At 38.4% G+C, this 27,971-nt stretch overlaps 2 protein-coding genes across 3 annotated transcripts in view; one reads left to right on the top strand and one right to left on the bottom strand.

The window, feature by feature from the left end:
- Positions 1–27,971, bottom strand: part of LOC133529575 (ubiquitin-like domain-containing CTD phosphatase 1) — a 275,695-nt gene that overhangs the window by 228,350 nt on the left and 19,374 nt on the right. The gene's annotated exons all lie outside the window — the stretch shown is intronic.
- LOC133529618 (uncharacterized) lies at positions 16–27,901 on the top strand. 2 transcript variants are annotated; one of them, XM_061867373.1, is made up of 15 exons: positions 16–514; positions 616–691; positions 822–1,945; positions 9,546–9,688; positions 10,361–17,625; positions 18,350–18,480; positions 18,856–18,937; positions 19,960–20,108; positions 20,635–20,730; positions 21,659–21,851; positions 23,664–23,812; positions 25,289–25,445; positions 26,023–26,122; positions 26,383–26,493; positions 27,538–27,901. In XM_061867373.1, the coding sequence occupies exons 3-15, from the start codon at positions 1,009–1,011 to the stop codon at positions 27,841–27,843; spliced, it is 9,819 nt and encodes a 3,272-aa protein (XP_061723357.1). In that variant the 5' UTR covers positions 16–514; positions 616–691; positions 822–1,008; the 3' UTR covers positions 27,844–27,901. The 2 variants fall into 2 exon arrangements, with proteins under 2 accessions (XP_061723357.1, XP_061723358.1); XM_061867374.1 differs by having other exon boundaries at positions 600–691.

Below are 27,971 nucleotides of genomic sequence, written 5' to 3'. Positions count from 1 at the left end.
TAAGGCTAACGCCATTAGAAATGCATATAATAACTTTTTTACTGGTCTAATTACAATTCAATTTTTTTCAAAATATTCATAAATATGAATTCAAAATCATATGTGCCATGATTGTAACTGTCTTAAATAGTTTAAAAATAAATTTTGGCACGCTCACTCACACATACGTGTTGTACCATAGAAACGACAAGATCTTACTCACACTAATAAACCGTTTCCATGTTGGTTTTCGCGGCACTGAAGCGTCGTTGAACTTATATTCTTTTAAAATCTGTGTATTTATCAATGTTTTTCTGTGTTTTTGTGCATATTATAAAGAAGTGTGTTTTTGGCGTCTATAAATATTATAATTACTTATACGGCAATGGATTTTCATCGTTTACAAGCCTGTGAAAATATCATGGCGTGACTGGACCTAATGCACTAGGCTGATTCTCGTAACAAAATAGGACTTTGCACATATCATATCGGGACGTTCTATTTTCTGGTTATTTTTTCAGTATCAGTGTTGCAGGTAGGTTCGATTGTGATATTTGGAATAATTGTATCATTTTGAGGTGTTAAGCAAAAAAGGAAATTAAGTTTTCGATGTACTTCAGTTTGATAATGTTCCAGACAGACCACCCATCACCCATTTTGTCCGAGTGCCTATTACGTTCGCTGGACCTTGAATTGGCATAATAATGCCTCGGTAAGTGTTTAAGAGCTGGTCTTATTCATGATATGCTCATTTTTATGACTTACGTGATTTAATTTGTGCAAATAATTGAATAACCTATTTTTTCGGAAATGTGAACTTCATTTTATTTCTTTTGTTTCAGTATGCCAACCTAGCTATAGTTTGACTATTGCTACTCGACTACCGTGGTTTAGCGTTGTATCACTCATTTTTATATTCACCAATTCCATGATTAGCAGAAATTGTGATATACGAAAATTTTACATAATATATGTGGAAGTTAAAACAGGATTTTAAATGAGGGTGTTGAGCGCCTGATTTGTTTTAAAATGGATGAATCTGAGGAGAATATGATTGCTGAAGATATCAATAATGATGACAGTCCTGTGTCTGTCAAAATAAAACCTAAGAAAAGGTCGCTGGTCGAGCGAGAACTTGAAACTAACTTGACAGCTCGCGTGACATCTCCTGTCACTGGCGAAGGCTCTAGCACCAGCAGGTATGGCCGGGCCCGTAGAATCAAGACTGCTTCAGAAATAGATGCAGATAAAATAATGAAGCCATTAAAAGTTGATGTTTCTAAGCAACCACAGGCATATAAGATGCATGCATCTAATTCCCCGATAAATAAGGAATCTCCTAAAAGAACAATCTCAGTGGGTTCAAGCATTGAAGATCAGATAGAAAACATTTATAATGAGAACATTTCTCTAAGCCGGTTTGGGTCCGTTGAGAAAACAAAATCTCAGTCCCCTGCCAAGAAATTCAGCAAAATTTATATCCGGAAAGATCTGATTCAGAAACCAGACACAGATACCGCTGTTTTGATTAAGAATATGTTTTCACCAAACAAATCTAATTCCCATTTGAACAATATCCTAGAAAGGTCATCAGAAAAATATTCTCTAAATGGACATGGGAAGGCAATGAATGGTTTTCCGGATACTTCTTCAGTTGTCAAAACATTGGATTTTGATGGTAAAAAGAAAAACAAACAGGTTTCCCCTGCACAGCCAATTAAAAAGGAAGTCAAAGAGAAAATAACTAAAGAATTAAAAGAAAAAGTTATATTTAAAGATATAAAAGAGAAGTTGGTGTCCAAAGAAGTTAAAGAGAAGTTGGTGTCTAAGAATGAGTTGTTTGAGCTGGAGGCGACCTGCGAGTACCAAGTTGGAGACTTGGCATGGGCGAGGGTTGGCACATACCCATTTTGGCCATGCATTGTCACTAGGGAGCCATTTAGTGACATGTTTGTTAAGAAGAAACGTAAGTATAATTTTGTATTCTATCAATTATTATTGTTCTTCTTTAATATTTTTCTTTAACTTTAGGCAACTTATCAAATGCATATTATTATAATATTTTCTTGTCACTACAATCTAAATTATTTTTTGATGACGATTTGTGTAGTTCTCAAGCAAAAGGTACCACATTGTCGCTTGCCATAAGGACACTGACAGGTTATTTAAATAAGAAACAAGCAAATTTTGTCTTTATGGTGGGTGACAATGTGGTACCTTTTGCCGGAGACACATCACATTTTACATGGTATACTTATAAAATTTACCATTAATAAAATAAATAATAAAATAAAAATAGCCTTTATTATTGAAGTTTTTTTTTTTTTTTTTTTTTTTTACATTTGTAAGTATATTTATTTATCATTTCCATCGGCAACTCCAACTCGTCCCTTGACGAAGGCCTCTTCCAAAGTCTTCCATTTTGGTCTATTTCTTGCAACACTCATCCAAGCTTTTCCTCCAGTCTTTCTTAGGTCGTTGGACCATCTGTACTGTTGTGGCCCGCTTTTTCTGGTGTTATATCTTGGGCACCACTCCACAAGTTCTCTAGTCCATTTATCTTTGTTTTCCCTCATTATATGGCCAGCCCATCTCCACTTTTGTTGCTTGATCACTGATGATAGGGTTTTGGTCTTGGATTTTGCTTTTATGGTAGTTATTTTCACCCTATCTCTTAGCTTTATGTTTAAAATGGTTCTTTCCATGTTGTTCTGGCAAACATTTAATTTTTGTTCCTGTTTTTTAGTAAGTCCCCATGTTTGACAACCATATGATAAGACTGGTATGATACAACTTTTGAAAATTTTAAATTTCTGTCCTGTAGGTATTTCTTTGGCTTTTAGGACATCTTTCAATGACCAAAATTTCTTCCAGGCATTTGTGGTTCTCCTCTGCAGCTCTTTGTCCGTCTGGTCTTCCGGTGATATTACTTGTCCTAGGTATACATATTCATTCATATACTCTATTTCATTTCCATTAACGTCTATTGGTGCCTTAGCACTGTTTGACATTAGTTTTGTTTTTGACATGTTCATAGATAGGCCAACTAGTTGGTCTGTGTGTCTAGTTCTTCTAACATGATTTTCAGGTCTGTCGGGTTATCTGATACTAGTATTAGATCGTCAGCGAACCTTAGGTGATTTAGTTTTCTGCCTAGAATATTGAGCCCATAGTTTTCCCAGTTCATTCTTCTAAAAACACTCTCAAGAACTGCAATAAATATTTTTGGGGATAACGGGTCACCTTGACGAACACCCTTCCTTATTGGAAATTCTTCACCTAAACGTTCTAGTTTAATTTTAGCCGTACTGTTGGAGTAAATTTCTTGTATTATTCTAATATATTTTTGTGAGATTCCTTGTTCGTTGAGTGTTTTCCATATTTCCGTATGTTTTAAAGAGTCAAATGCTTTATTATAGTCGACAAATGCTATGTAATAATTCATTTGGTATTCCTGGCATTTTTCTGTGATTTGTTTAATTACTAGTATATGATCAATTGTTGAGAAATTTTTACGGAATCCCGCTTGCTCTCTTGGTTGGTTTTCTTCCAAGGTTTTCGTTATTCGTCCCAAAATTAGTTTTGAAAAGATCTTGTATAAATTACTCATCAAGCTTATTGGTCTATAGTTGTTAATTTCGCTTTTGTCTCCTTTCTTATGAAGAAGAGTGATTGTAGTTTTTGTCCATTGTTCCGGTATGGTTTCCTGTATCAAGATTTCATTGAAAAAGTCAGTTAGTGGTTTTGATATGTAGTTGAGGGCTGCTTTTAAAATTTCATTGCTAATGTTGTCTTCTCCCGGAGATTTGTAATTTTTTTGTGTAATTACTGCATACTCTACTTCTCTCATTAAGAAGTCTGGAACATTATTATTTTTACTTCTGTGATGATTTTCTATTGTTACTTGGCTGTCACTATATAAGTTTTTGTAAAATTGTGTGGCTGTATTTAGGATTTGTAATCTTTTGGATTCTTGTTTTTTAATATTACTGTTTACAGATGGTATCCATGAAGTTTCTTCTTTGAGCTCTTTTATAGCTTTCTTAACTCCTCCTGTTTTCTCTATGCAGTTTTGTATTTTATCTAATCTGGTTCTATATCTGTGTTGTCTAATGCTATCATTTATTCTTTTACTAATACTGGTTATTTCTTTTCTATTTTTTGTCCTGTCTGTAAATAATGCCCTCCGTAGTGTAATAAGATTGCTTGCTTCTGGCCCTATTTTATCTTTTTTCTCTGTTTTTAATCTGAATTTATTACTTAACTCTTTTAATCCTTTTTCCAATATGTTATATTTATCTTGTATACTCGAGACTTGGTATGTTTTTGCAAGTTCCTCTGACAAAGTGTTCCCATACTCTTCAGGTATGGATTGAGGGATCTGTATCCTGTTGCTCTTTATATGTTTTCTTGAGTGTCTTGGAGTTTTAACTAATAATTTTGCACGCAATAGTCTATGATCTGAATTAAAGTCTAACTTGTTCACTATCTCTATGTTAAGAAAGTTGTTTTTATTATTACTAAGTATAAAATCCCTTTCATCTTTTATTCCCTTTGGTGATATCCAGGTCCATTTTCTGTTAAAGTGTTTCTTGAAGAATGTGTTCAATATATATAATCTGTTCTCAGTTGCGAAGTCTATTAGTCTGTTTCCGTTATCATTTATTTTACCTGTGGTATATTTGCCAACTCTATTATTGTAGTTGTTTTCCAGGTCTCCGAGTGTGCTATTGAAATCTCCCATTAATATTTTGTTTTTGTGTGTGTTTTCTAAGGCAATTGTGAGTTCTCTGTAGAAGGAGTTTTTCATATCTTGTGTAGCTACATTGGTCGGTGCATATACCTGTATAACAGACCACTTGCCCGAGCCGGGGATGTTGATGTTTAGGACCGCAACTCGTTCGGAAATGCCTATAAATTCTTCAATATCGTTTCTTAGCTCCTTTTTTATTAAGAATCCGACTCCGAACATGCCCTTAGTTTCCCCTTTGTAAAAGAAAATGTACTTGCTCCGTTCTAGAATTTCTTCCCCTACTCTTCTTACTTCACTTAAACCAATTATGTGGCATTTAATATTTTCCATAGCTAGTTCTAGCTGTACTAATGATTCGTCTGTTCTAAGGGTCCTCACATTGAAAGTTGCAATATAAATATTATTAGCGTTATGCTCCTTGTTTGATACCTTATTTGTTTGTTTTGGAGGATAAATATGTTTTTTGTTTTCGTTTTTGCTGTGTGACTTTGAAAGGTGGTGGTCGCTAACCCCACGGAGACCAGCCGGGTTGGGGTGATTGGTATTTTTGTTTTTTTTGTTACTATTTAGTGTTGGTTTCCAGTTGCCGATGGTTCTGTCCTATTCTTGATCATCTGGGGAAGGTGAAACAGTTCGTGAGTTTGGCCCGGCCATCATCGCCTCAAAGGCGTTCAGCCTGCCAGCCTTTGGAGGGTTGTAAGGGTATTTCTTTGACTGGTTTTCTTCTGGTGATGTAGATTGCACCCTCTTCCTGCTATCTTTTCTGCCATCTCTACTATTTATTACTATTTTGTCGTATTTTATATATGCCTGGTTTCCTTTCCTCCTTTCTTCCTCTAACTGTCCTTGAAGTTCCTTCCTCTTCTCTAGTATTGCCTTAGGGTAGTCCTCGGTTACATATACATCATGAAATCGTTTTTTGTTTTTTATAATTTCGATCTTTCTCCATTCATTTACAAATGATATTAAAACTGGTCTAATTTTCGTGTCAGTTGCACTTTTTCTGCCGATGCGATGTAATTTGTTTATTTCGGATATTTCCAAGGTAATTTCCAGATCATTTTTTATCTTTTCTTTGACGATGTCGACTAGTCCGCTTGGATCTTTTTCTTTTTCCTCTAGGCCAAATAACAGTAAATTTTTTTTCTTATTTTCTCTCTCCAAAAGTACGATTTTTTCTTCGAGCGATATAATTTTCGATTTCAGAATTTTATTCTCGTCGGTAATCACCTTTAACTTTTCTTCCATGCTATCATTCATTGTTTTGGTCACAGAGTCATGTATTTGATTAGTTTGTTTCTGCATCTCCACTTTCAAACTGTCAAACAATACTTGTAAGGAATGGTTCATTTTGAGCGTAGAATGGAACGCTTTTATTTCGCTGGCTACACCGGATATTTGTGAAGTTGGTTGCAAACGCGTACTTCTTAATTTGGCAGGGTTATAATTTGGCAAGATAACCTCTTCGCGTCTTATTTTACGAGTTGATTTTCACTTTTTTCACCGCTATCATCACAAAATTGTATAATGCTTATGTTGCTTAAGGTGTTATTTATCCAATTAATGTAGTATCGCACTCGAACTCGCGTTAAAACACTTAAAATTCTTTTATTTGAGCGGAGCGACTAAAACAGCGTACTAACAGTCTGACAACCGGAAACGGAAAAAAACATTGAAAATAAATTTTGGTAATAGTTTGTAAAAAAATTTGCTCACTGAGTTTAAAAAAATTAAACATTTTTTTTGTATAACATTCAAAGTGGCACAACTTTCATACTCGCCTTTTACCTCAATTATTGACATAGATAAGTATTTTATGCTTAATAGCAATGTCATCAAATGTAAATATTTTCACCATAATTCATAACCATACAACCACTTCATACCTCTTGCGTCTAATAATGGTCCTGTCATAGTCCCTTCAAATCTCTGGGCTGGGCTTAATTTAAAAAAATAAGTAAAGAATTATGTTTCTACGCTATTTTTATGACTTATATAAAATATACTAAATATATTTCAGACCTTGGTTGATACACTGTTTGGTTTAACTTAATTAAGAAAATACACACTAAAAATTATGTTATTATTATACTAAATAAATGCATGTGTCAAACTTGTGAGAGTCAGGATGTTACACCCGCCATCCTGACTCACTCAAACTTCCAAAAAATCCAGACATAGGAATCCGTGGGGCAAAATTGTTTGAGAAGTAGGGAGTTCCTGTATAGATAAACTCGACTATAGATGCTAGTTCTATATACTAGTGATCACTCAAGGGTTTGCTTGTAAAAATATGTTTTTATTATGTTGAGTGATCACTTGTATATAGAACTAGCATCGAAAGTTCAGTTTATCGATACAGGAACTCCCTACTTGTCAAACAATTTTGCCCCGCGGATTCCTATGTCTGGGTATAACATATACCTATGTTGATATGACAGCAATGTTTCTATCATGCTTTATCTAAAGGAAATAGCCTTGTCACTACACTGTATTTATAATTACCTGAAGGCAGTTATGTAATGATAAGCTTAGTCATATTTATAGTAATTAGCAGGGTCCACACAGAGCGAGCATACGCGCGTGGCAATTTCCTCACTCACAAACCGGCCAGTGTAGACGTGCCTCGGCCGAGGTGGCGCGTGCGTTTTCCTCGCCCGAGCGCGCTTAATTATTATTAATATTACATGTCAGGTTATTAATCAAGGCATTATTCAGTAACAAAATAACATTCAAATTAATTAAAATATTCCGATTCGTACAATGTCAATCTTATACCTTTAAACGAGCAATTCTATATATATATATATATATATATATATATATATATATACATATTTCCGGGATCTCGGAAACGGCTCTAACGATTTCGCTGAAATTTGGTATATGGGGGTTTTTGGGGGTATACAATCGATCTAGATTAGTCTTATGTATGGGAAAACGCGTGTTTTCGAGTTTTCATACGTTTTTCTTTTGACGCAGAATATGGTCGCTAATTTCGTGTTTCCGGCCACTGTCCGTCTGGTCCAGCGGGTTAAGACGCGGACTGCTAAACGAGTGTTACGGGTTCGAATCTCGCCCGATGACTAACTTTTGTTTTTTTTTTATATGTTCAAGTTTATATATAATTTTTTAATTTTTATTGTTTTAGACAAGTTTAATTTAGTAAAAAAATTTAGTTAAGATTATCACCTATACACCACCATATTACAATAAATAGTTATAACCGAGCAAAGCTCTGTCGCCCAGGTGCTTATTAATTAAATTATTAAAATAGGTATTATTCAGTTGCAATTTAACATTCAAATTAATTGAAATGTTAGGATAGGTACAATGACAGCTTGCAGCTTACAATACTTATTCAAATGTATGTAATATTGATTGCACCTAGATTGGGCATTTAATTAAATAATGGAAAAAGTTAATCTACATAGTAAAATAATTGATTTCAACCTTATGTGTATGGAAATAAGATTCCTTTAAAGTAATGTTTGGTAAACAGTTTATAATTATTGTGCACATAGCAAATCTTGCACATGCGATTAAAAACTGTATTTTTTTACCACATGTTTGTTTTTATGAGTTTTCAGTATTCCATAAAATACATAAATGTACATGGTAAATCCCCTATATTTAATGACAGAATAAAAGCAAATAGTATTATTATAGAATAAAAGCAGTTTATAATAACAAAATGTTTGAATTCTAGTGGGCCACTATACAAGAAAAATTGTCAGGGAATTTGTTTTGTTTCATTTGTAACACTTCCTTTTATTTAGATTCAACTGTTATTTGCTAGTTAAATTTTCCACTTCCCGGTTTCCCATGAAGCAGAAAATTTGCATACATATGTTAGTCAGGTGACAATGCAATATTATGGCACCATCGGCCTGATCTGATGATGGAGACAGGTAATACTTTATTACTTTAATACATAGAATACACCCATGACTCTGGAACAAAATATCTGTGCTCATCACACAAATAAATGCCCTTAATACCAGGATTTGAACCCGGGACCACCTGATTCATAGGCTGGGTCACTACCCACTAAGCCAGACAGATTGTCAAAGTAGTTAGTTTTTTAAAAGTTTACTATATATTTCTTTGGTCAATCTCCCTCCTGCGAGGTAAATAACAACTATGCTTGCAGCAATCAAGTAGCTATGCTACACCAATAAGTAAGAGGACACTAACACTGAATATTGCATATAAGATGTAAAATGAAAATATTTCACCATCTTCTGAAATCTATTATCATTGATTCTAACTTAACTTCACCTTTCGTCGATCAAATTGCGATATTTCTACCTTTTTTTTGTTACATAACATAAGAAAGGTTTCAAACTTTATACAAGAACGCTGTATGTTCCAAGATTCAACTTTTTTGCCATTTAAATCTTGTATTTTTCTTTCTGATCGTCTTTCCATTCATTACAGTCTTCTCAACATTTAATAAACACAAAAACTCATCGGTTGTTGATATATTAAGATTTTCTCTAGCCTAATTGAATTTTCCAAGGATATTTACACTTTATACCATTGATTCCACATTTTATTAGGATAAGAATTTAAGTACCTACAAAAAAAAACTTGACAAAAAAATTATAGGTGTGTGCCCTAATTTTGGCGTGTTCAACCTTTATGATATGAACACTTTTAGAAAAACTTCATAAATAAGTCTGTATATTGTGTTTATGTAATAAGAAAACTTCCATAAGATATTACATATTACTACATATATTAAAACTGGTTAGGTCAGTCAGTATTTTAAGTGTCTTTATTTTCTAATATTTTTCATTAAATGTTCCAGTGTTCGGCCGCGTAGAGCGCTCAGTGATCCATGTGACATTTTTCGGTGACAACGGCCGCCGTGGGTGGATCGTGGATAACATGCTCCGCAAGTTCCACGGCAGGGCAGAGTTCGAAGCATGTCGCAACAAGTTCACACCAGAGGTAATACACATATATACACACACAACGGCCGTCGCGGGCGGGTCGTACACAACATGCTCCGCAAGTTCCACGGCAGGGCAGAGTTTGAACCACGTCGCAACAAGTTCACCTCACACCAGAGGTAGTTATTTTAAGGCTCCCCACACTGCTGCAAGGCATGAGCGGGACGCATCACGCTCACGACTCGATTGTATGGAGCGGGCACGGTGTACGGTCGATATACACCTTCTAAAACAAAGTCCCCCGCCGCGTCTGTGTTCGCGATAAACTCAAAAACTACTGAACGGATTTTCATGCGGTTTTCTCTTTTCAATAGAGTGATATTCCTGAGTTTTGTTTAGCTGTATAATTTGTTAAGGGTTTGTGTAACCCGTTCGAGGCCGGGGCTACTATAATACTCTTACAGTTAGCTGTAGAGATAACTAACCCACCCTGTAAACAAGTTTCTATGCAGGGTGGGGTCAGTTATTTAAGTTATCAAGCGGCTTTTACCTATATAATAAGTTTTGTATCTTTGCTTGCTTTCTTGAATCATACCCCTAACGTTGCCGTACAAGCTCATGTTTCATTACGAAGTAATTTTTTTTTCTATAACACTACATTATCATATTTGTAATACAATTTTACAGCGTTAACATACATAAATATTCTAATTTAAAATTCAAATTTCAGTCTAAGAAGAAGGATCCACGTCTGTATGCGGCGCACTTCGTCTCAGAGAAGAAACTACCATTATGGAATGTGTCAGTTGAAGAGGCAGAAACACTCATGAAAGAGCCCAAGAGACTTCGAATCGATGCCCTCTACGACATGCTCGAAAAGGCGAGAGCTGCCAAAACTACCCCAAGCAAACGCGATAAGGGTGGGAAGATCACACGGACTGACAGCGACGTCTCTTTAAGCGAAAGCTTATACGATACACTGTTCTCTGAAGATGATGGCAAACAAGATGATAACCGCTCGAAAAGAGCAAGAAATAAGTCTTTAGATGTCTCCGAAGTAGTCACAGCTTGCTTGGACAATATGGCGGCGAGAAGCGGCATCATACAAATTCAGAGACAGTCACACATGGACAGGTGGCTGCAAAAAGCGAAATCTAAAACCCCAGAAAAAATGCAACCGAAATTACATATTAAGGTAGAAAGAGAGAAGAGAAAGGATAAAGCCAAAAAGAAGAAAGAAGGTAAAAGTACGCATAAAACGAGGAAGAATGAATCTCTTGTTTCTGATACTAATTTGCTTCCATATCAAAATGAGCATGATTATAGCAGTGTCAATTATGAAAACCATGATATCAATTACAGTTCTAATAAAAATACTGAGTCGGCGAGTGGACTTGATAGTACATTGGATACTAGTACAACTATTGGTGATGTTGGTGTTACCGTAAAAATAGAAAATATTTCTAGCAGTATGGAAGACTGTAGCCAAGAAGATATCATAACATCTATAGTGAATGATGACATTGTTATGACAGATTCAGTCAATATTAGTAAAGATGAAACTAGAAATAATGTAACAAATCCTAAGGACAATATTAATAATAAAATAAAAAATAACAATGAACATATTCTAGACACCGGTAACAAAAATAATAATGAATTTGTAGAAATAAAAGAGGAACTTCCATTAAAGAACTGTGATTTAACAAATACTATTCACCCTAGACGAAGTAAAAGAAAAAGACAGACCTTTGAGGGAATAAACAATAGTATCACTGAAAAGAAAGCTAAAGAACCTAAGTTAGATTTACATAACCAAAAACCCAATGAGGAAACAACAACTCCCAAAAATGCACCTAAAAGTAATAATAACCAGGAAAGCAAATTAGACGAAAGTAAAGAAACTGAGGATTCCGAAAAAACGGAAATGGCTAATAATGAACCAACCATTGAAAATGTTGACAAGGAAACATCTCTAAACATCAAGATTGAATCAACAGACGCATTTCCTGATCAGTCAAAACTTCCAGTTGAACCTTTAAATAACTCTGCAAATATAGCTCAATTCGAAAGTTCCAATCAAGAACCAGAGCCACAGCTAAACAGTGATGTCCTAACTGTTGAAACTGCTTTTGCACACGCAGAATCGGAGAAATGTGTTAAAGAAGCTTGTTCGGACACTATTACCAATGATAGGGATATATCCACTATTAGACGTTCTAGACGGTCAAAAGAAAAACACGACGCCAAGAAGACAAAAAATAATTTAAAAGAAAAAAACAACGAGGTTGAATCAACTGACCGTATGGCTTCTGATAGTATACCTAGATCTGTGGTTGACAATATATCACTTAATACGGACACGGATAATAATATACCAACCGAAATCATATTTGAACAAGAAACGTCTCTAAGCAACAGTGCTGAATCAAATGAACTTATTTCATCTGTTGAAAGTCATAAAGAAGCATACGCAGAATCGGATAAATGTGTTAAAGGAACTTGTTCGACTACGATTACCAATGATAGGGACATATCCACTATCAGACGTTCTAGACGGTCAAAAGAAAAACACGACGCCAAGAAGATAAAAAACGATTCAAAAGAAAACAACAAAGTCGAATCAACTGACCGTATGGCTTGTGATAGTATACCTAAATCTGTGGTTGACAATGTACCACTTAATTCAGACAATACGGACGTATTTGAAAAAGAAGCATCTCTAAACAGCAGTGCTGAATCAACTGAGCTTATTTCATGTGTTAGTAGTATATCCAAACCTGTGGTAGACATAAAACCACTTAATTCAGAAAACGCCGTAACAGGGAGTAATGAAACACCTAGAATCAATTTAGAAAAAGATACCTCTCAAGACACTAGGGTTGAATCAAAGGAAATATGTAGTAACAAACCTAAAGATGAGATTAAAAATAAACCCCTTAGTTCGGAAATCACGGTTACAGAAAGTAATGTGCCAACTGTTAAAAATATTGAAGAAGAAACATCTAAAAATAGGAAACTTGAATCGACAGAGCCTATGCCGTGTAATAGCAAATCTAAACCCGTGGTTGTTATCGAGCCACTTAATTTTGTAAACACTATATTAGAAAGTAATACAGCGACTGAAGAAACATCCAAAAACAGTAAACCTGAAGCAAGAGAGCTCACGTTATTTAATAATAAATCTAGACCCGTGGTTGTAATTGAACCACTTAATTGTGAAAACATAGTAGAATGTAATCCACCGAATATTGCAAATTTAGAAAAAGAAACATCTCAAAATAACAAACTTGAGTCAATGGAGCTAATAGCATTTCATAAAAGTTCCAAACCCGTGGTTGTTATTGAACCACTTGACATGCAGGGTCTAGAAACACAATTCATAATTAAAGGGTCAACACCACTTGTTAGAAATAGGTCGGTAGATAGTTTAAATAAAAAAGATAACATTGAAGACAAATCAGAAACAACAAGTGTATTATCAGATTTGGTTCAAAATGATGTTTGTAATGCTTTCAAAGACAACGACAATACAACAGAAGTGAGCAGCGCAGTCGATGAGTTAGGAAACGTGAATACCAAACCAGAGACTGATACAGCTTCATCAAGTCAATATACTTATGCGAAACCCAAGAAAACTCATGATGTTCTTAAAAACCGTCATCAGGAGACTGAGATAAGTTTTGATGATTCCGAGAGAATGGAAGGTGATGACTTTACAACTCATGTTGTCGATGAAGACCCGGGCGTTACGACCAGCTCGATACCGTGCACTGAATTAGCGGAAACTGTTCTTGATCCTTCCCCATCAATAGAGATCAAAACAATTGAAGTTCCTATACAACCTGTTATTAAGAAAGATGATGAAATTCTTAAGAATAATGTTCAGACCAATGTTGTTATTGGAGAAGAGACATTTATATTTGATAGGACATTATCACAAGATTACGATGAAATTGATGGTGATTGTTATGATGAATATAGTCATTTACCCCAGGTTATTATTAATGAAGAAACCGAAAAAGCCATTTTAATTCAAAATACTTTGATTAGCAATCAAAAAATTTCATCACAAGAGTCTTGTACAGATAAAATAAACAATAGTACTGAAAAAATATCAAGTTTAAGTAATGATAGTGGGCCTGAAATTGTTAAAAACGATTCACAGATCCAAGGTAATTGCATTTTTTTAGATAAAAGGAATATACACAACGATTCCGAGATAGTAGAAGACCACGAAGTTCCTACAGGTGATGTAAGTAGTATAGCGAAAGAAGAAAATAATTGTAACGAAGTAACTCAAGACAATAATGACAAGTGTGTTTTTTTAGATCAACGTTCAAAAACAGCAGATGCACAATCAGCTGACAATATTGAGAAAAAAATGAAATCATCAAGATTCAGTTTAAATATAACCAGGAATCGCTCATTAAAATTAAACAAAGTAAATACTGTATTAGAAAGTTCTAAAATAAGCATTGCAAAAGTAAATACAGAATCCGGTCATCTAAAACCTGCATCTGTTATTTCGAATGAGAATGAAATGTCGATTAGTAGTAAAAGAAGAAAGAGTGATCCAGAATTTGTTAAATATATGGTGATTCGTCAAGATGCTCTATTGGATGAACAACCTGACTTGACTCAAGATGAAATTGTAACATATTTGTACAAAAATTGGCTTTATGAAGAGGAGAAAAAATCAGACATGAAAAAGATGGATGACAATGAACAGGCTAGTTTAGTTAAAGGTTTTCAAAAATCACAGCAGCCGAAGAAAGTTAAAAGGAAATCTAAACTCGGGAATGTAGCAGAGTTGAAAAATGTAGACATACGGAAGATTTTGAATAAAGGGAAAACTAAATCTTTTCCTGATCAGTCAGAACTTGCAAATGAATCTTTATATAACTCTGAACACAACATAGCTTCCTGCGAAGGTTCCTATCAAGAACCAGAGCCACATCGAAACAATGTTATACAAACTGTTGAAAGTAACAGGAATCCACATACAGAACCGCAGAAAAATGTTAAAAAAGCTTCTTCTGTTAAAGAAGTTTCTATCGCAAATGATAACGATTTATCCACAATCAGACATTCTAGACGTTCAGAAGACAAGCGCGACACCAAAACGGCATGGAATGAGTTAAAAGAAAAATTGGAAGATAAATGTGTTGTAAAAATAGCTTCGATAAATACTACTGACAGTAAAGTGTCCACGACACGTACTCGATTACGACTTTCAAAAGACAAACTAAATATCAACCCGATACTAAATACAAGCCCAGAAAAATGTTTTATAGAAACAACTCAAACCAGTTTAAATGACATTGGAATTCCATGTACTAACCGCCCAGATCAGTCAAAACAAAAAGAAGACACCAAAAGGGCAATGGACGATCCTGAGTTTATGAAATATTTGGAAATTCATCAAGATAATTTATTAGATGAACAACCTGATTTAACGCAGGATGAACTATATAACAAATCAAAACAGTTGAATTTGGTCAATAATCAAAATAGTGAAAATAATAAACATTCAGGTCTTATAAAAGACGACCTAGATATCGTACAAATCACGGACTCGGAAAAAAATGTATTAGAAATGGCGTCATCGAATGACAGTGAAATTTCAATTCTAAAAGAAGAAAAAAATGCCAAAGAGACGATTAGTACAGAACCAGAAATTTCCCAAATGAATTCTAAAGATAGTTTAATGAGTACTAAACCTACAGGTCGCACAAAAGAAAAACAAGACACAAAGAAAGCTATCAATGATCCAGAGTTTATAAAATATCTAGAAATTCATCAAGATGCTTTACTAGATGAACAACCTGACCTTACGCAAGATGAAATTGTTAATTATTTGTATCAAAACTGGTTGTATGAAGAAGGTAATAAGTCAGAAATGAAGAAAATTGACGATAACGAGCAGTCTAATTTAGTTAAAGGTTTAAATCATTTTCCAGTGCCACCGCTTAAGAAAATCAAGAAGAAATCTAAGGTAGAAAAAGCGCCTGAATCTAAAAATGCAGATATAAGACGTATGTTGCACAAGGAAATCTCCAAATCAGCTTCAGGCGACATCGAAATTTCAAGCGAAAAGGGTGCTAAAGAAATCAACAAAAATAATCTTACTGAACACAGGAAAACTTCTTGTGGAAAAATTGAAAATGGCACACACGAATCTAATGTTCAAAATATCGACAAACTAAACAATATTGTTGATTCGGATTCACTTGGCAGGGTAGAAGCCCTTACCCTTAAAGAAAATACATCAGACCAAAATTCAGATAAAATTCTGAAGAATTTTAAAGATGACAGCTCTGAAAAGTTGAACAATCGTACAGAGGAAGCAAAAAAAAATTCAGAAGACTTTGACGACATAGAGTTTGGCCTAGATGAACTTGAGGGCAAAGATAATGAAGACTCGAAAGAATCTGCACACTGCAAAATAATCAATGGTTTTATTGATTTTGAAGAAAGTTCAAAATCTAAAACTCATGAAGGATTTGATCCGGAAACTGCTTCTATCAAATCGGAAGACAGCGCAGTCTCTGCTACAACACGTAAAGCACGTAAAGAAAAAGACGCTAAGAAATCAATGGACGATCCTGATTTTTTAAAATATCTGGAAGCTCGTCAAGACGCATTGATAGATGAACAACCTGATTTGACTCGAGAAGAAATCGTAACGTATTTGTATCAAACTTGGTTTTATGAAGAAAGTACTAAGTCGGACATGAAGAAGAATGATGAAACCGAACAGTCTAACTTGGTCAAAGGTTTGAACCAGGAACCGCCCCCAGAACCAAAGAAAATTAAGAAGAGACCTAAAGTTGAAAAAGAATCAGTGGAAAAGGTGAAAAGCACCGAAGTCAAGGACATCAAAGTCGAAAAATCTGAAAAGGTTTTGAAAAACGCCGATATACGGGATATGATACAAAAACCGAAAAGGAAGGCGACACAATCGAAACCTTACTATAACGAAGATGATTCCGATTTGGAGGAAGAAGATTTAGAAACATTTAAAATATTTGACAGAGACGAACCCACCGAAGATGGCGAGGAAATAGATGAGGTAGAATTATATTTCGAACAGCTAACAAAACCAAAGCCTAACGTTTTTAAAGGTTATGTAAGAGAGCGAGTTTGCGAAATTTGTTATCGCGCAGGCAACTTAGTCAAATGTAAAAGCTGCCATGGAACGTATCATGTAGAATGTGTAAAGAAGGAAGCTGAAGTCACCGAAGTAGCGGGACCTACAAGAGGCCGAAAGAGAAAGCGAGGCCGCAAGCCTAAAGGCTACGATCCTTCATTAGACACTGGAAGCCAAAGCGACGAGCGATCTCAAGATGCCAATAACTCAGAAGAAATTAACATTTCCATTGAAGACGAAGCCGAATCTCATATAGTATTTGATGAAGATAATTTCGAAACATTATGGGAGAATAAAATGAAAGAACTGCAAACTGATACTCAAGATGACTACGTTAGCGATCAAGAAATAGATTGGGAAGTTGAGCCGGGTCATTGCGAAATAGTCGAGTTAAAGCATAAAGAAAAACCTATAGACTATTCAGACTACAAATGTAATAATTGCCTAAAATATGAAACTCCGGTATGCTTCGTTTGTAAATCGAATAAATCGCCTAAAGCTTTAACGGAAGTGCGTCAGAAATGCCAAGTAGCTCACTGCCATAGATATTACCACTTAGAATGTTTAGATCACTGGCCGCAAACACAATTTAACTCTTGGGAGCCGTCAAAGACTAATAAAAAGCAAATAGAATATATAGAAGCGTTGTCATGTCCTAGGCATGTGTGCCATACTTGTGTGTCTGATGATCCAAGGGGATGTAAGACGAGATTTTGTGGTGATAAGTTGGCGAGATGCGTGAAGTGCCCGGCGACTTACCATTCGTACACGAAGTGCTTGCCTGCTGGGTCACAGATACTGACTGGATCGCAGATTATATGCCCAAGGCATTACGAGCATAGGTATGACTATTTTGTTTATTTTATGTATGAATCGTAACCTAGTAGAGCTATCCAATTAAAAAGTACCTGTATCAACCAGTTGGTATTGGTTTATTTGATTAATTTATCTATATGCTTTGCTTTCTTTAATTATGTCTCGTTTGAAGTATGTTACTTGATAAACTATTGACTAGATAAAACAAAAAGTTTGCGGCACGAGCATTTTTATACTGAATAAGCTTTTGCCGTATTCTGGTTGAATCCCGCCTCAACAATCTTATACTACGGCCACACGGGGGCTCTGGGGGGCTACCGCGAAAACCGAAATTCACAAATTGCGGGGATCTTTCTCTTTTACTTTCACTAGGACATAATTAGAGTGACAGAGAAAAATGCCCGCAATTGATGAACTTTTTCGCGGTTATAGCCCTGCTCCCGGCGCTGCCTCAATTTTGCTCTCCATACTTCATATTGGCGGTCCTTTGACTCGCGCCAAAAAAACAGACAACATAAGGAGCGGTGGGCATGACGAGTAGCGCGGCCACACTACGTCTTCGCCTCCTTCCCTCGCTACTTCCATGTCACTCGTCGAGCATGTGGCCGGGGTATTAGCGTAATGAGCAAGTAATAGCACAAACAAAACTGAAGAGATTAGAAACAGTAATAATTTTTACATAGCTTTCAAATCGTAATCACATTGACATCGACTATTCAGCTACATAATAACCCTCATTTCCGTCCGCAGGCCGGGCAAGGTCCCGTGCCACGTGAACACGGGCTGGTGCTTCATCTGCGCGCTCGGCGGGACGCTTATTTGCTGCGAGTACTGCCCTACGTCGTTCCACGCTGAATGCCTCAATATCAAGCCGCCTGAAGGTAATATTTGCTTATCTTCAAACACTTTGGCCTTCATAATTTTTTTTTTTATATTTTATAAAAAATGGGATTAAGATAGTCACCCTCATTTAACGTTTTGAACGCCAAGAACACCTAAAGGCTTCAACTAGTCGTGCCCACAGCGCCATCAACACATAGGTGTTATGGCTTACGTTATCAAAGTAACCTTCACACTTACAAATAAGGTTTAAATTAGCTTGCGTGTAACGTTTTTGTTTTTGACGTAAAGCGTTCCAAGGGTTAAAATAGTTATAAGAATTATTTTTATACTAGAACTAATATTTTTGGGAAAATAGAGGACTAATATTTTTGAGAAAATAGGAGCCGGAGCTAATATGATATATGAAATTTCAGGAAGCTATATGTGCGAAGATTGTGAAACTGGACGTCTGCCTCTGTACGGGGAGATGGTGTGGGTCAAATTGGGGCACTACAGGTAAGTTACTTTGTACAATTTGCAACACAACCGGCGTTTACTTTAAACCTGTTGAAAAACAAAATCGAAATTGCGAAGTTATTTTATTTATTTCAGCGTATGGCATTTTTGTCAGTCGTTTTATAGTGTTAAAGTCAATTCTTGGATCCATTGGATTTCGTCGCCGTCAAGGGTAAACAAGTCTGCTGGATCTCCATCGTATTTATGAAGCGCGCAGTCCCGAACAATCTGCGCAACATCCTGCTCCGCAGCACCACACTCACAGTTCGGAGACTCCACCCAGCCGCATTTGTGCAGGAACGCTCGAGAGCGACCACAACCGGTTCTCAGTCTGTTCAGCTGACACTACCAGCGAAGTTATTAAGAAGAGCGTTTATAATATGGAAACCGGTAAAAAGCTCCTACAGGCAGAATATACTTTCAATCTAACGTAATTTAAATAGGTGGATCGTAAATAGACAGACAAACAATAAATTCTGTCTTCTGGTCAATTAGGTATTCTGGTCTTATTTCTGGTTGTGATTTAGATCGTCCTAAACCGGCCCTTACTTAGTATTTCAGCACGTAGGTGCATCCAAATTTTGGCCATTTCAATTAGCAGTCTTAACTTTCTGAGGCAGATGTTAATCGTGTTAAAAATAACGAACATATCACTCCTGTCATTTTTTTTTAATTATACGTTGGTGGCAAACAAGCATACGGCCCGCCTGATGGTAAGCAGTCTAGCGTAGAGGAGTTACATGCTCGTTGCCGACCCTAACAACCCTCTGTCCCCTCGTTGAGCTCGGGCAACCTTACTCACCGGCAGAGACAATACTATGAGTAAGGTCTAGTGTTATTTGGCTGCGGTTTTCTGTGAGGTACTTACCCAGTTGGGCTCTGCTCTAGATCTGGAATGACATCCGCTGTGCTGTGCCCTACCATACTAGGCGAGATGACATTCACAATACTCATTCCTCTCCTGGGGACGCAGCAGTTTAAGGACGTACCCGGGTCCAAAAAATGTTTTCTCTTGTTCTCAGATGGTGGCCGGGTATAGTCCTTCACCCCACAGAGATCCCGGACAACATTCTAGCTGTCAAACATTCGCAAGGCGAATTCGTAGTAAGGTTCTTTGGGCAGTATGACCATTACTGGGTCAACAGAGGCAGAGTGTTTCCTTTCCAAGAAGGTGAGTATGTTTATAAAAATGAGGTAAATGCGCCTTTCTATTAACTGAATGTCATTTACCAGATCTGTATAATTTATATTTTTTATACTACGTCGGTGGCAAAGAAGCATACGGCCCGCCTGATGGTAAGCAGTCTCCATAGCATATGTACGCCTGGAACTCCTGAGGAGTTACATGCGCGTTGCCGACCCTAACAACTCTCCGTCTCCTCGTTGAGCTCTGGCAACCTTACTCACCGGCAGGAACACAACACTATCAGTAGGGTCTAGTGTTGTTATTTTAGTTAGGAATCTAAATATTAAAAAATAACCATAAAAACATGAAAATCTGGATGCCAATGGTGATTTATATATATAGCACTCATTTGCATAATAAGTATCTATACTAAAATGGAAGGTATTTGTATCACAGGTTTATACCAATTGTAAGTATCAGAAAAACACACTTGGACAGTGAATTCTTAAGTAATATAATTAAGAAATTATGTATAAGTATTAGATTTACTCTACAACCTACTCTCTTTCAGGTGATTCTGGCAGAATATCAAGTCAAAAATCCAAGATAGACGCCGCTTTCACCACCGCCATGGAACACGCGCAGCGGGCTTGCGAAATATTAAAAAGTAAGTGTGTTCCTTATAATGCAAGGTTAAACTTCTAAGTGAAAATTTTGCGTTTAATAGCATGTGAAAAATAAAAGTTTTCATTTTCATACAAATTGTATGGGAAAAGTTTTCCTCTATTTGTGGCTTTTCTAGCCGGTAATTTTTTTTCGTCCTATACCAGCTTTTCATCCTCGATAGGAATGAGATCGATTGGCATAAAAAAAAGTTTGTCAAAAATGAGGTTTTTCTCGCAACCTGTTTATCAAAATCTGTAAACGCCAATCTTCATTCATTTGAAATCGAGGGAAGGTCTTCTAAGACCGTTTTCGCATAGCAGCACGGGATCTGGTAGCTACCCTCACTGACCCAAAAAGAAAACCCACCCAGTATACCTAGCGGGTCGGTGGATGTCTTCTATCTCGTCCTCCATCAACCATGCCAGCCACAATGCGCTTTTCCAAGTTTTATTTGGCTCCGTCCGACCACGTCTTCAAAGTTAATGAGCGGCTGGAGGCAGATGGTTGTTAAGCGGCACTGGACTTTTAGTTCCGTCTGGATTGACGCATTAGTTCGGCGCACCCTCCAGAGAATCCAAATCGAAATACAAAAACGCAGGTTAAAGCAAAACAAAATGATGAACACAAACCATTCACAGACCGCGAGCGCGGCTGCACGGGGAAGGTGGGGCGGGAGGTTTTCTCCGGCCACGTCGGATCTTAGCAGCTGACTCGTGCCATGGTTCACAATATGGCTCTGATTGTTTTGCTTTATTTACTTATACAAAAATTCTAAATCAAGCTTTTCAATATCGTACCTTGCTTAGGCAACTCAGCAAGCTTCGTTGCCTTAACACGATACTCGACTGAAAAGCTCTGTATTATTTCACGATTGTATAAAATACTAATTGAATTCGTGTAGGCTCTGTTTATTTCATTCTAAATTTCAGAAATGGAGCCCAACGAGGAAGAAGATCTAGACATCGCATCCTCCCTACTACCACCACACTATGTCAAGCTAAAAGTCAACAAGCCGGCCGGCAACGTCGTTCGACGAGATGTAGACGCTAACTCACTTACACAGTGCGATTGCGATCCAAATCAACCTGATCCCTGTGGACTTTACTCTCACTGTCTCAACAGGTAAGAAGAAAAGATATTTTTTTTTGTTTAGAATGCAATAGGACCAGTAAGTAAAAGTTTGAAAACGGCGGCCGCTTTTTATATGTAATGTTGCATATTTACATATTTAGCGTTGTGGCAGACAGACGGACGGACAGAGTCGCACCATAAGGAAGGTATGGATAGGGATTTCACGAGAATAGCTCAAAACTCACAAAACGTAGATGCTAACTCACTTAAGCAGTGTGTCAGTGATCCGAATCAACCTGATCCCTGTGGGTTGTACGCACACTCTCAACAAAAAAGAGGGAAGGAGATATACGATTAACTCTTGCGCTTGAATTGTATTTTGAACGCAGTTGGGCTATTGAGTTAAAGTTTCAAAATGGCGGCCGATTTTCCTGTTTTTTTAGTTATAAGTTAACCAGTCGGCCGGTAACGTCGTTCGACGAGACGTAGATGCCAACTCACTTATCAACTGGATTCTTGTGGGCTAAAGCCAACTTTAATTCGACAATTACTTAACTCTCATAAGATAAAAAAGATCGGCCATTGAGGTAACTCTTTTCGAAACGGTGACTGCTGCGTCTAGTTTTTATACATACTGTTTCGGTTTCGTGTACTCTTTTAGTGCGTGTGCGATCAGAATCAAATTGATCCTTACAGGTTAATTCAGTTTAAATAGGTTAGATAGAGGAACGATAGACTAGAGGGAAGGAATTCTTAGTTAAGTAATCGAGCCATTAAGCAGTTTTTTCAATATGGCAGCCGCTTTACTGATATTACGTTGATCAGCCAGGTAATTGTGATTCGATTTTAGAGTATTAGCTTTAGTCACACTATTATTATTATCGTATTTTCCTTATGTTATGTTTCTAGAGTACTTCTTTTAAATCTTACCACCATGTAAAATAGTACATTACGATACAAGTGCGAAAAATAGGAAATTCGAAACGAGTGGCGATAAATTAAAACACGACCGAAGGGAGTGTTTTAAATCGACACGAGTTGCGAATTACCTATTCGCACATGTATCGTACAACGTTTTACAGTACATATGGCCCTTTAAATGTTCGACACAGTAACGTAATATGCTACTTCTCGCACTAGTGCTATAAAGTAGCCCCATATGTACTGTAAAAAATGTTTGGCTACCATCTTCTATTTATCTCTGTCGTTTGCTGAAAGGTTAGCTGGAAGAGTTAACGGGATTTGAACGGAAAAGTTCGCCGTAGTACACATTTATTGTATTCTCAATTTTTTATGTACTTTTCTTGTGCAATAAAGTGTTTTTCAATTCAACATACTTGCTCAAAACGTCGTTTTTATTGCTCATAATCCTATATATTAAACACACGTGCATTTTCAGTATATTATAACACTTGTGCTTTTTAATTATACTATCCGACCGAGTTGAGAAGGTAACTGATTGCTAATAATATGTCTGGAAACGGAGCCTTCTTAAATTGGTCGAGTAGATTTTATAACATGGACTGGCGGGAGCCGGCGCCCGCCCGCCGCCGGGCGCGGCGAGCGGCCGGGGGCGGCAGGCAGTAGGATAGATGCAAGACTGCACACTAAGCGATTTAATAATTAAAATTTGATTAATATGAAAGTTTCTTTTTTCCTCGCAAGTGTGTTGGAAAACGTCGTATGAAACGCGTGTGCTATGGTCATTACACACATCGGCTTTTTTATTGCGTGCTCGCTTGCAGCTTGCGCGCATTATATCGCCTCGTGTGTAATAACCAACTTAGCACACTTGTATAATAATGTACTATTGTTGTACAAGTGTCTAAGTTTACAAGTGGACCTTAAGCGTCGTTGTCCCAGGATGCTACTGACGGAGTGCGGGCCGCTGTGCCGCGCGGGCGAGCGCTGCCACAACCGCGCGTTCGAGAGGCGCCAGTACCCGCGCCTGCAGGCCTACCGCACGCCGCACCGCGGCTGGGGGCTGCGCACGCTGCAGGACATCAAGCAAGGTTGGTTACCCGCGCCTGCAGGCCTACCGCAGTACCCGCGCCTGCAGGCCTACCGCACGCCGCACCGCGGCTGGGGGCTGCGCACGCTGCAGGACATCAAGCAAGGTTGGTTACCCGCGCCTGCAGGCCTACCGCAGTACCCGCGCCTGCAGGCCTACCGCACGCCGCACCGCGGCTGGGGGCTGCGCACGCTGCAGGACATCAAGCAAGGTTGGTTACCCGCGCCTGCAGGCCTACCGCAGTACCCGCGCCTGCAGGCCTACCGCACGCCGCACCGCGGCTGGGGGCTGCGCACGCTGCAGGACATCAAGCAAGGTTGGTTACCCGCGCCTGCAGGCCTACCGCAGTACCCGCGCCTGCAGGCCTACCGCACGCCGCACCGCGGCTGGGGGCTGCGCACGCTGCAGGACATCAAGCAAGGTTGGTTACCCGCGCCTGCAGGCCTACCGCAGTACCCGCGCCTGCAGGCCTACCGCACGCCGCACCGCGGCTGGGGGCTGCGCACGCTGCAGGACATCAAGCAAGGTTGGTTACCCGCGCCTGCAGGCCTACCGCAGTACCCGCGCCTGCAGGCCTACCGCACGCCGCACCGCGGCTGGGGGCTGCGCACGCTGCAGGACATCAAGCAAGGTTGGTTACCCGCGCCTGCAGGCCTACCGCAGTACCCGCGCCTGCAGGCCTACCGCACGCCGCACCGCGGCTGGGGGCTGCGCACGCTGCAGGACATCAAGCAAGGTTGGTTACCCGCGCCTGCAGGCCTACCGCAGTACCCGCGCCTGCAGGCCTACCGCACGCCGCACCGCGGCTGGGGGCTGCGCACGCTGCAGGACATCAAGCAAGGTTGGTTACCCGCGCCTGCAGGCCTACCGCAGTACCCGCGCCTGCAGGCCTACCGCACGCCGCACCGCGGCTGGGGGCTGCGCACGCTGCAGGACATCAAGCAAGGTTGGTTACCCGCGCCTGCAGGCCTACCGCAGTACCCGCGCCTGCAGGCCTACCGCACGCCGCACCGCGGCTGGGGGCTGCGCACGCTGCAGGACATCAAGCAAGGTTGGTTACTCTAACTCTGAAGCCCGATATTACAATTACGAAGCTGTGTAGGTGGGTGGATCAACTTTTCTTGCTATTTTATCCCATCAGCCAGGCGACAATAGGTGTGTTTTTTTTAGAACAAATATCACACTACGTTCTACTTATATGCCAAGATAACCATTATTGAAAGGGCCTTTATTCTTCTACTTTTCCCTAATCAGAACACGATGCCAAGTATGCCATTAAACGGACCCCCACTATTTTTGTTACACCTTGTATTTGATTTTACTTTATGCTCTAGAGCATAATAAGTTATTTTATGTCGCTTACACGCGAATTAAATGTAAATTTTACGAGTATAAAAAGTAAAAATATGTATATAGTGTTTTTTTAAATTTGTTATAATAAAGTTTTAATAATATTTAAAATGTCTTTCCTGTTCAGGCCAATTCGTGATCGAGTACGTCGGCGAGCTGATCGACATGGAGGAGTTCCGCAGGAGGATGTGCCGGAAGCACGAGATCCGGGACGAGAACTTCTACTTCCTCACGTTGGACAAGGAGCGCATGATCGACGCGGGACCTAAAGGGAACCTTGCCAGGTAATACTATTCAAAAATCGGATTTATGTTCAACAGTAGGAGACCAAGAATTGAACCCTGAGATACTCCAGTAATACCAAACTAATAGGAAAGTTGCAAGAATTGAACCCTGAGGTATTCCAGGAGAAATTATCAAAGTCAATGTAGTTTAGAAATGTTTAATTCGTTAACGAATGCGTCGGCGAGCTGATCAGCATGAAGGAGTTCCACGGGATGATGTGCCTGAACGCCGGAAGCACGAGGACAAGGAGCGAATGATAGACGCTGGGCCTAAAGGCAACCTTGCGAGGTAACATTCAAGGCAACGAGAGATAAAATATTAAAACGTTAGATAGTTCTGTCAAATATGTTTTTGTAAAACAGTAGGGGGGGCAAGAATTGAACCCTGCGGTACTCCAAAAGAAATAATTGTCTTAGTCGATGAAATATGACTGTTCCGTTCTTCTAACCAGTTACCAGAAAAATAATTATTAGTTGACGCCTAAGGTATCACATTTATTCGCATACTGCCTTAAATATCTCAAAACAATGTTTATCGACCCAATCGAACGCCTTTGACAGAACCAATATGTTGCAGATTCATGAACCACTGCTGCGAGCCCAACTGCGAGACGCAGAAGTGGACGGTGCTCGGCGACGTGCGCGTCGGGCTGTTCGCGCTCTACGACATTCCCGCCGTGAGTTTAAAGCTTAACACATAATACAGTGAACTCACGTTTCACGGTACTCACAGTACCGTCTTACGGTAGATGTCGCTAGGGTCCCCTAGACCCATATGGTGGGAAAATTCACCGGCTGTAGATGAGGTCTTGGTGGCTCAGTTGGCAGAACACTGGAGTATCGATCCAGAGGCCGTGAGTTCAAGTCTCAACCAAGGCGGTATTTTTTCCGCTTTAAAATTTATTCGAACACTGAAACATATATTGACGTATTACAGAATACCGAAGTGACGTTCAACTACAACTTGGAGTGCGCCGGTATAGAGAAGAAACGGTGTCTGTGTGGCGCCAAGAGGTGTTCTGGCTACATTGGTGCTAAACCCAAACAGGTACTAAGACAAGCATATAATGAAAAAAAATTAACAAAGCTGATTATGTAAATATGCTAAAACCTTGTGGGCTCACTTACAAGGAAGGGTACCCAACTGTCCGACTCCGATTTGATTCATTTTGATATATGTTATAGAGTAGTCTAAAATAACGGACACGTATTTTTAAAGCAGCAAAAAATAATGAGCACGTGTTTTGTTATATCGGCTAAAACTCATTTTTTCCTAAAAAAAACGACATTCGAAGTTTTATAATATCTTATCACTATAGTTACACATAAAGACGGGTGTTTTTTTAGGAAAACTTGAGTTTAAGCAGATATAACAAAACACGTGTACATTATTTTTTCCTGTTCTCAAACATATACTCAAACAAGCCATTAACTAGCAAGTTGCTTGAGCATCACTTTCTATAGGAGTTAGAAGATTTAGTAACTTTTTAGTACTTTGGAGGACAATTTCTCCCAATAGGTTGAGTTTGGGCAGCTAAAAAAAAATACGTGTCCGTTATTTTAGACTACTCTATAACATATATCAAAATGAATCAAATCGGAGTCGGACAGTTGGGTACCCTTCCTTGTTAGTAGTAATACGAACGGTCGTAAGATATGCTAAAGCATTTTATACTTACATACGCATGTAACTCCTCTGGAGTTGCAGTCAGTCTGGGTTGCTGGTTTGCCACCGACGTAGTATTTAAAAAAATATGTCGTTTTAATAAGCTCAAAATGCATTTATTTATATATTACTTGTAATACTCTGTGAATGTCATCTCGCTTTGTGTGGTAGGGCACAGCACAGCGGATGTCTTTCCAGATCTAGAGCAGAGCCCAACTGGGGAAGTACCTCCACCTTACAGAAAACCGCAACCAAATAACACTAGACCCCTCATAGTGTTGTGTTCTTAGGCTAATTTAATGCAATTGATCCCATATAGACATTTGATCCTCAAAACAGGATCGGCTGATACAAATCACAAAAAATTGACATCTAGCTATTCTATATCTATAGCCTTTTCTGTGTAATAACCAAACGTTATCTCAGTTACAGGAAGACAAACCAAAACTACCCAAGCGCACATACAAGAAGCGAAAACCGGTCGAAGAAACCAAACCCAAGCTACCAAAAATAAAAATAAAACCCATCAAGCCGCGAGAACTCACAGAGATCGAAAAGGACTTACTTATAATTAAAAATGCTACGAACGGAATGTCGAGCGATTCCGAAGGTAGCAGGCTTAGTGTGGATGATAAGAATCCTAAGGCGTTGAAAAGGAAAAGAGTTAGCTTTTCCACTGATGAGTTGAGTGGAAAAAAAGCTAAGTTAGAAAATGAAGTTGATGCTGTCTGATGTGATCCTCAAGGCTCAAGAACCGGTTAAATTTCCGTACCATTTTCATGTACTTGGCGTAATAATCTGACAAGAACTTCATGGAAATGTTCTCCATTTCCATGAAGTTCTTGTCAGATTAACCGGTT

The sequence above is a fragment of the Cydia pomonella genome, chromosome 21 (assembly GCF_033807575.1).
Source record: "Cydia pomonella isolate Wapato2018A chromosome 21, ilCydPomo1, whole genome shotgun sequence".
Lineage (NCBI taxonomy): Eukaryota > Metazoa > Arthropoda > Insecta > Lepidoptera > Tortricidae > Cydia > Cydia pomonella.
Note: the sequence above shows the minus strand (reverse complement) of the source record. Positions and strands in the feature narration are given on the sequence as shown.

Bases quoted from the DNA above. Each gene is read 5' to 3' on its own strand.
- LOC133529618 (XM_061867373.1), top strand. From the start codon at position 1,009: ATGGATGAATCTGAGGAGAATATGATTGCTGAAGATATCAATAATGAT. The intron at 9,689-10,360 runs GTAATACACATA...TTCAAATTTCAG, and splicing joins GCAACAAGTTCACACCAGAG to TCTAAGAAGAAGGATCCACG. The intron at 21,852-23,663 runs GTAAGAAGAAAA...TCGTTGTCCCAG, and splicing joins TACTCTCACTGTCTCAACAG to GATGCTACTGACGGAGTGCG.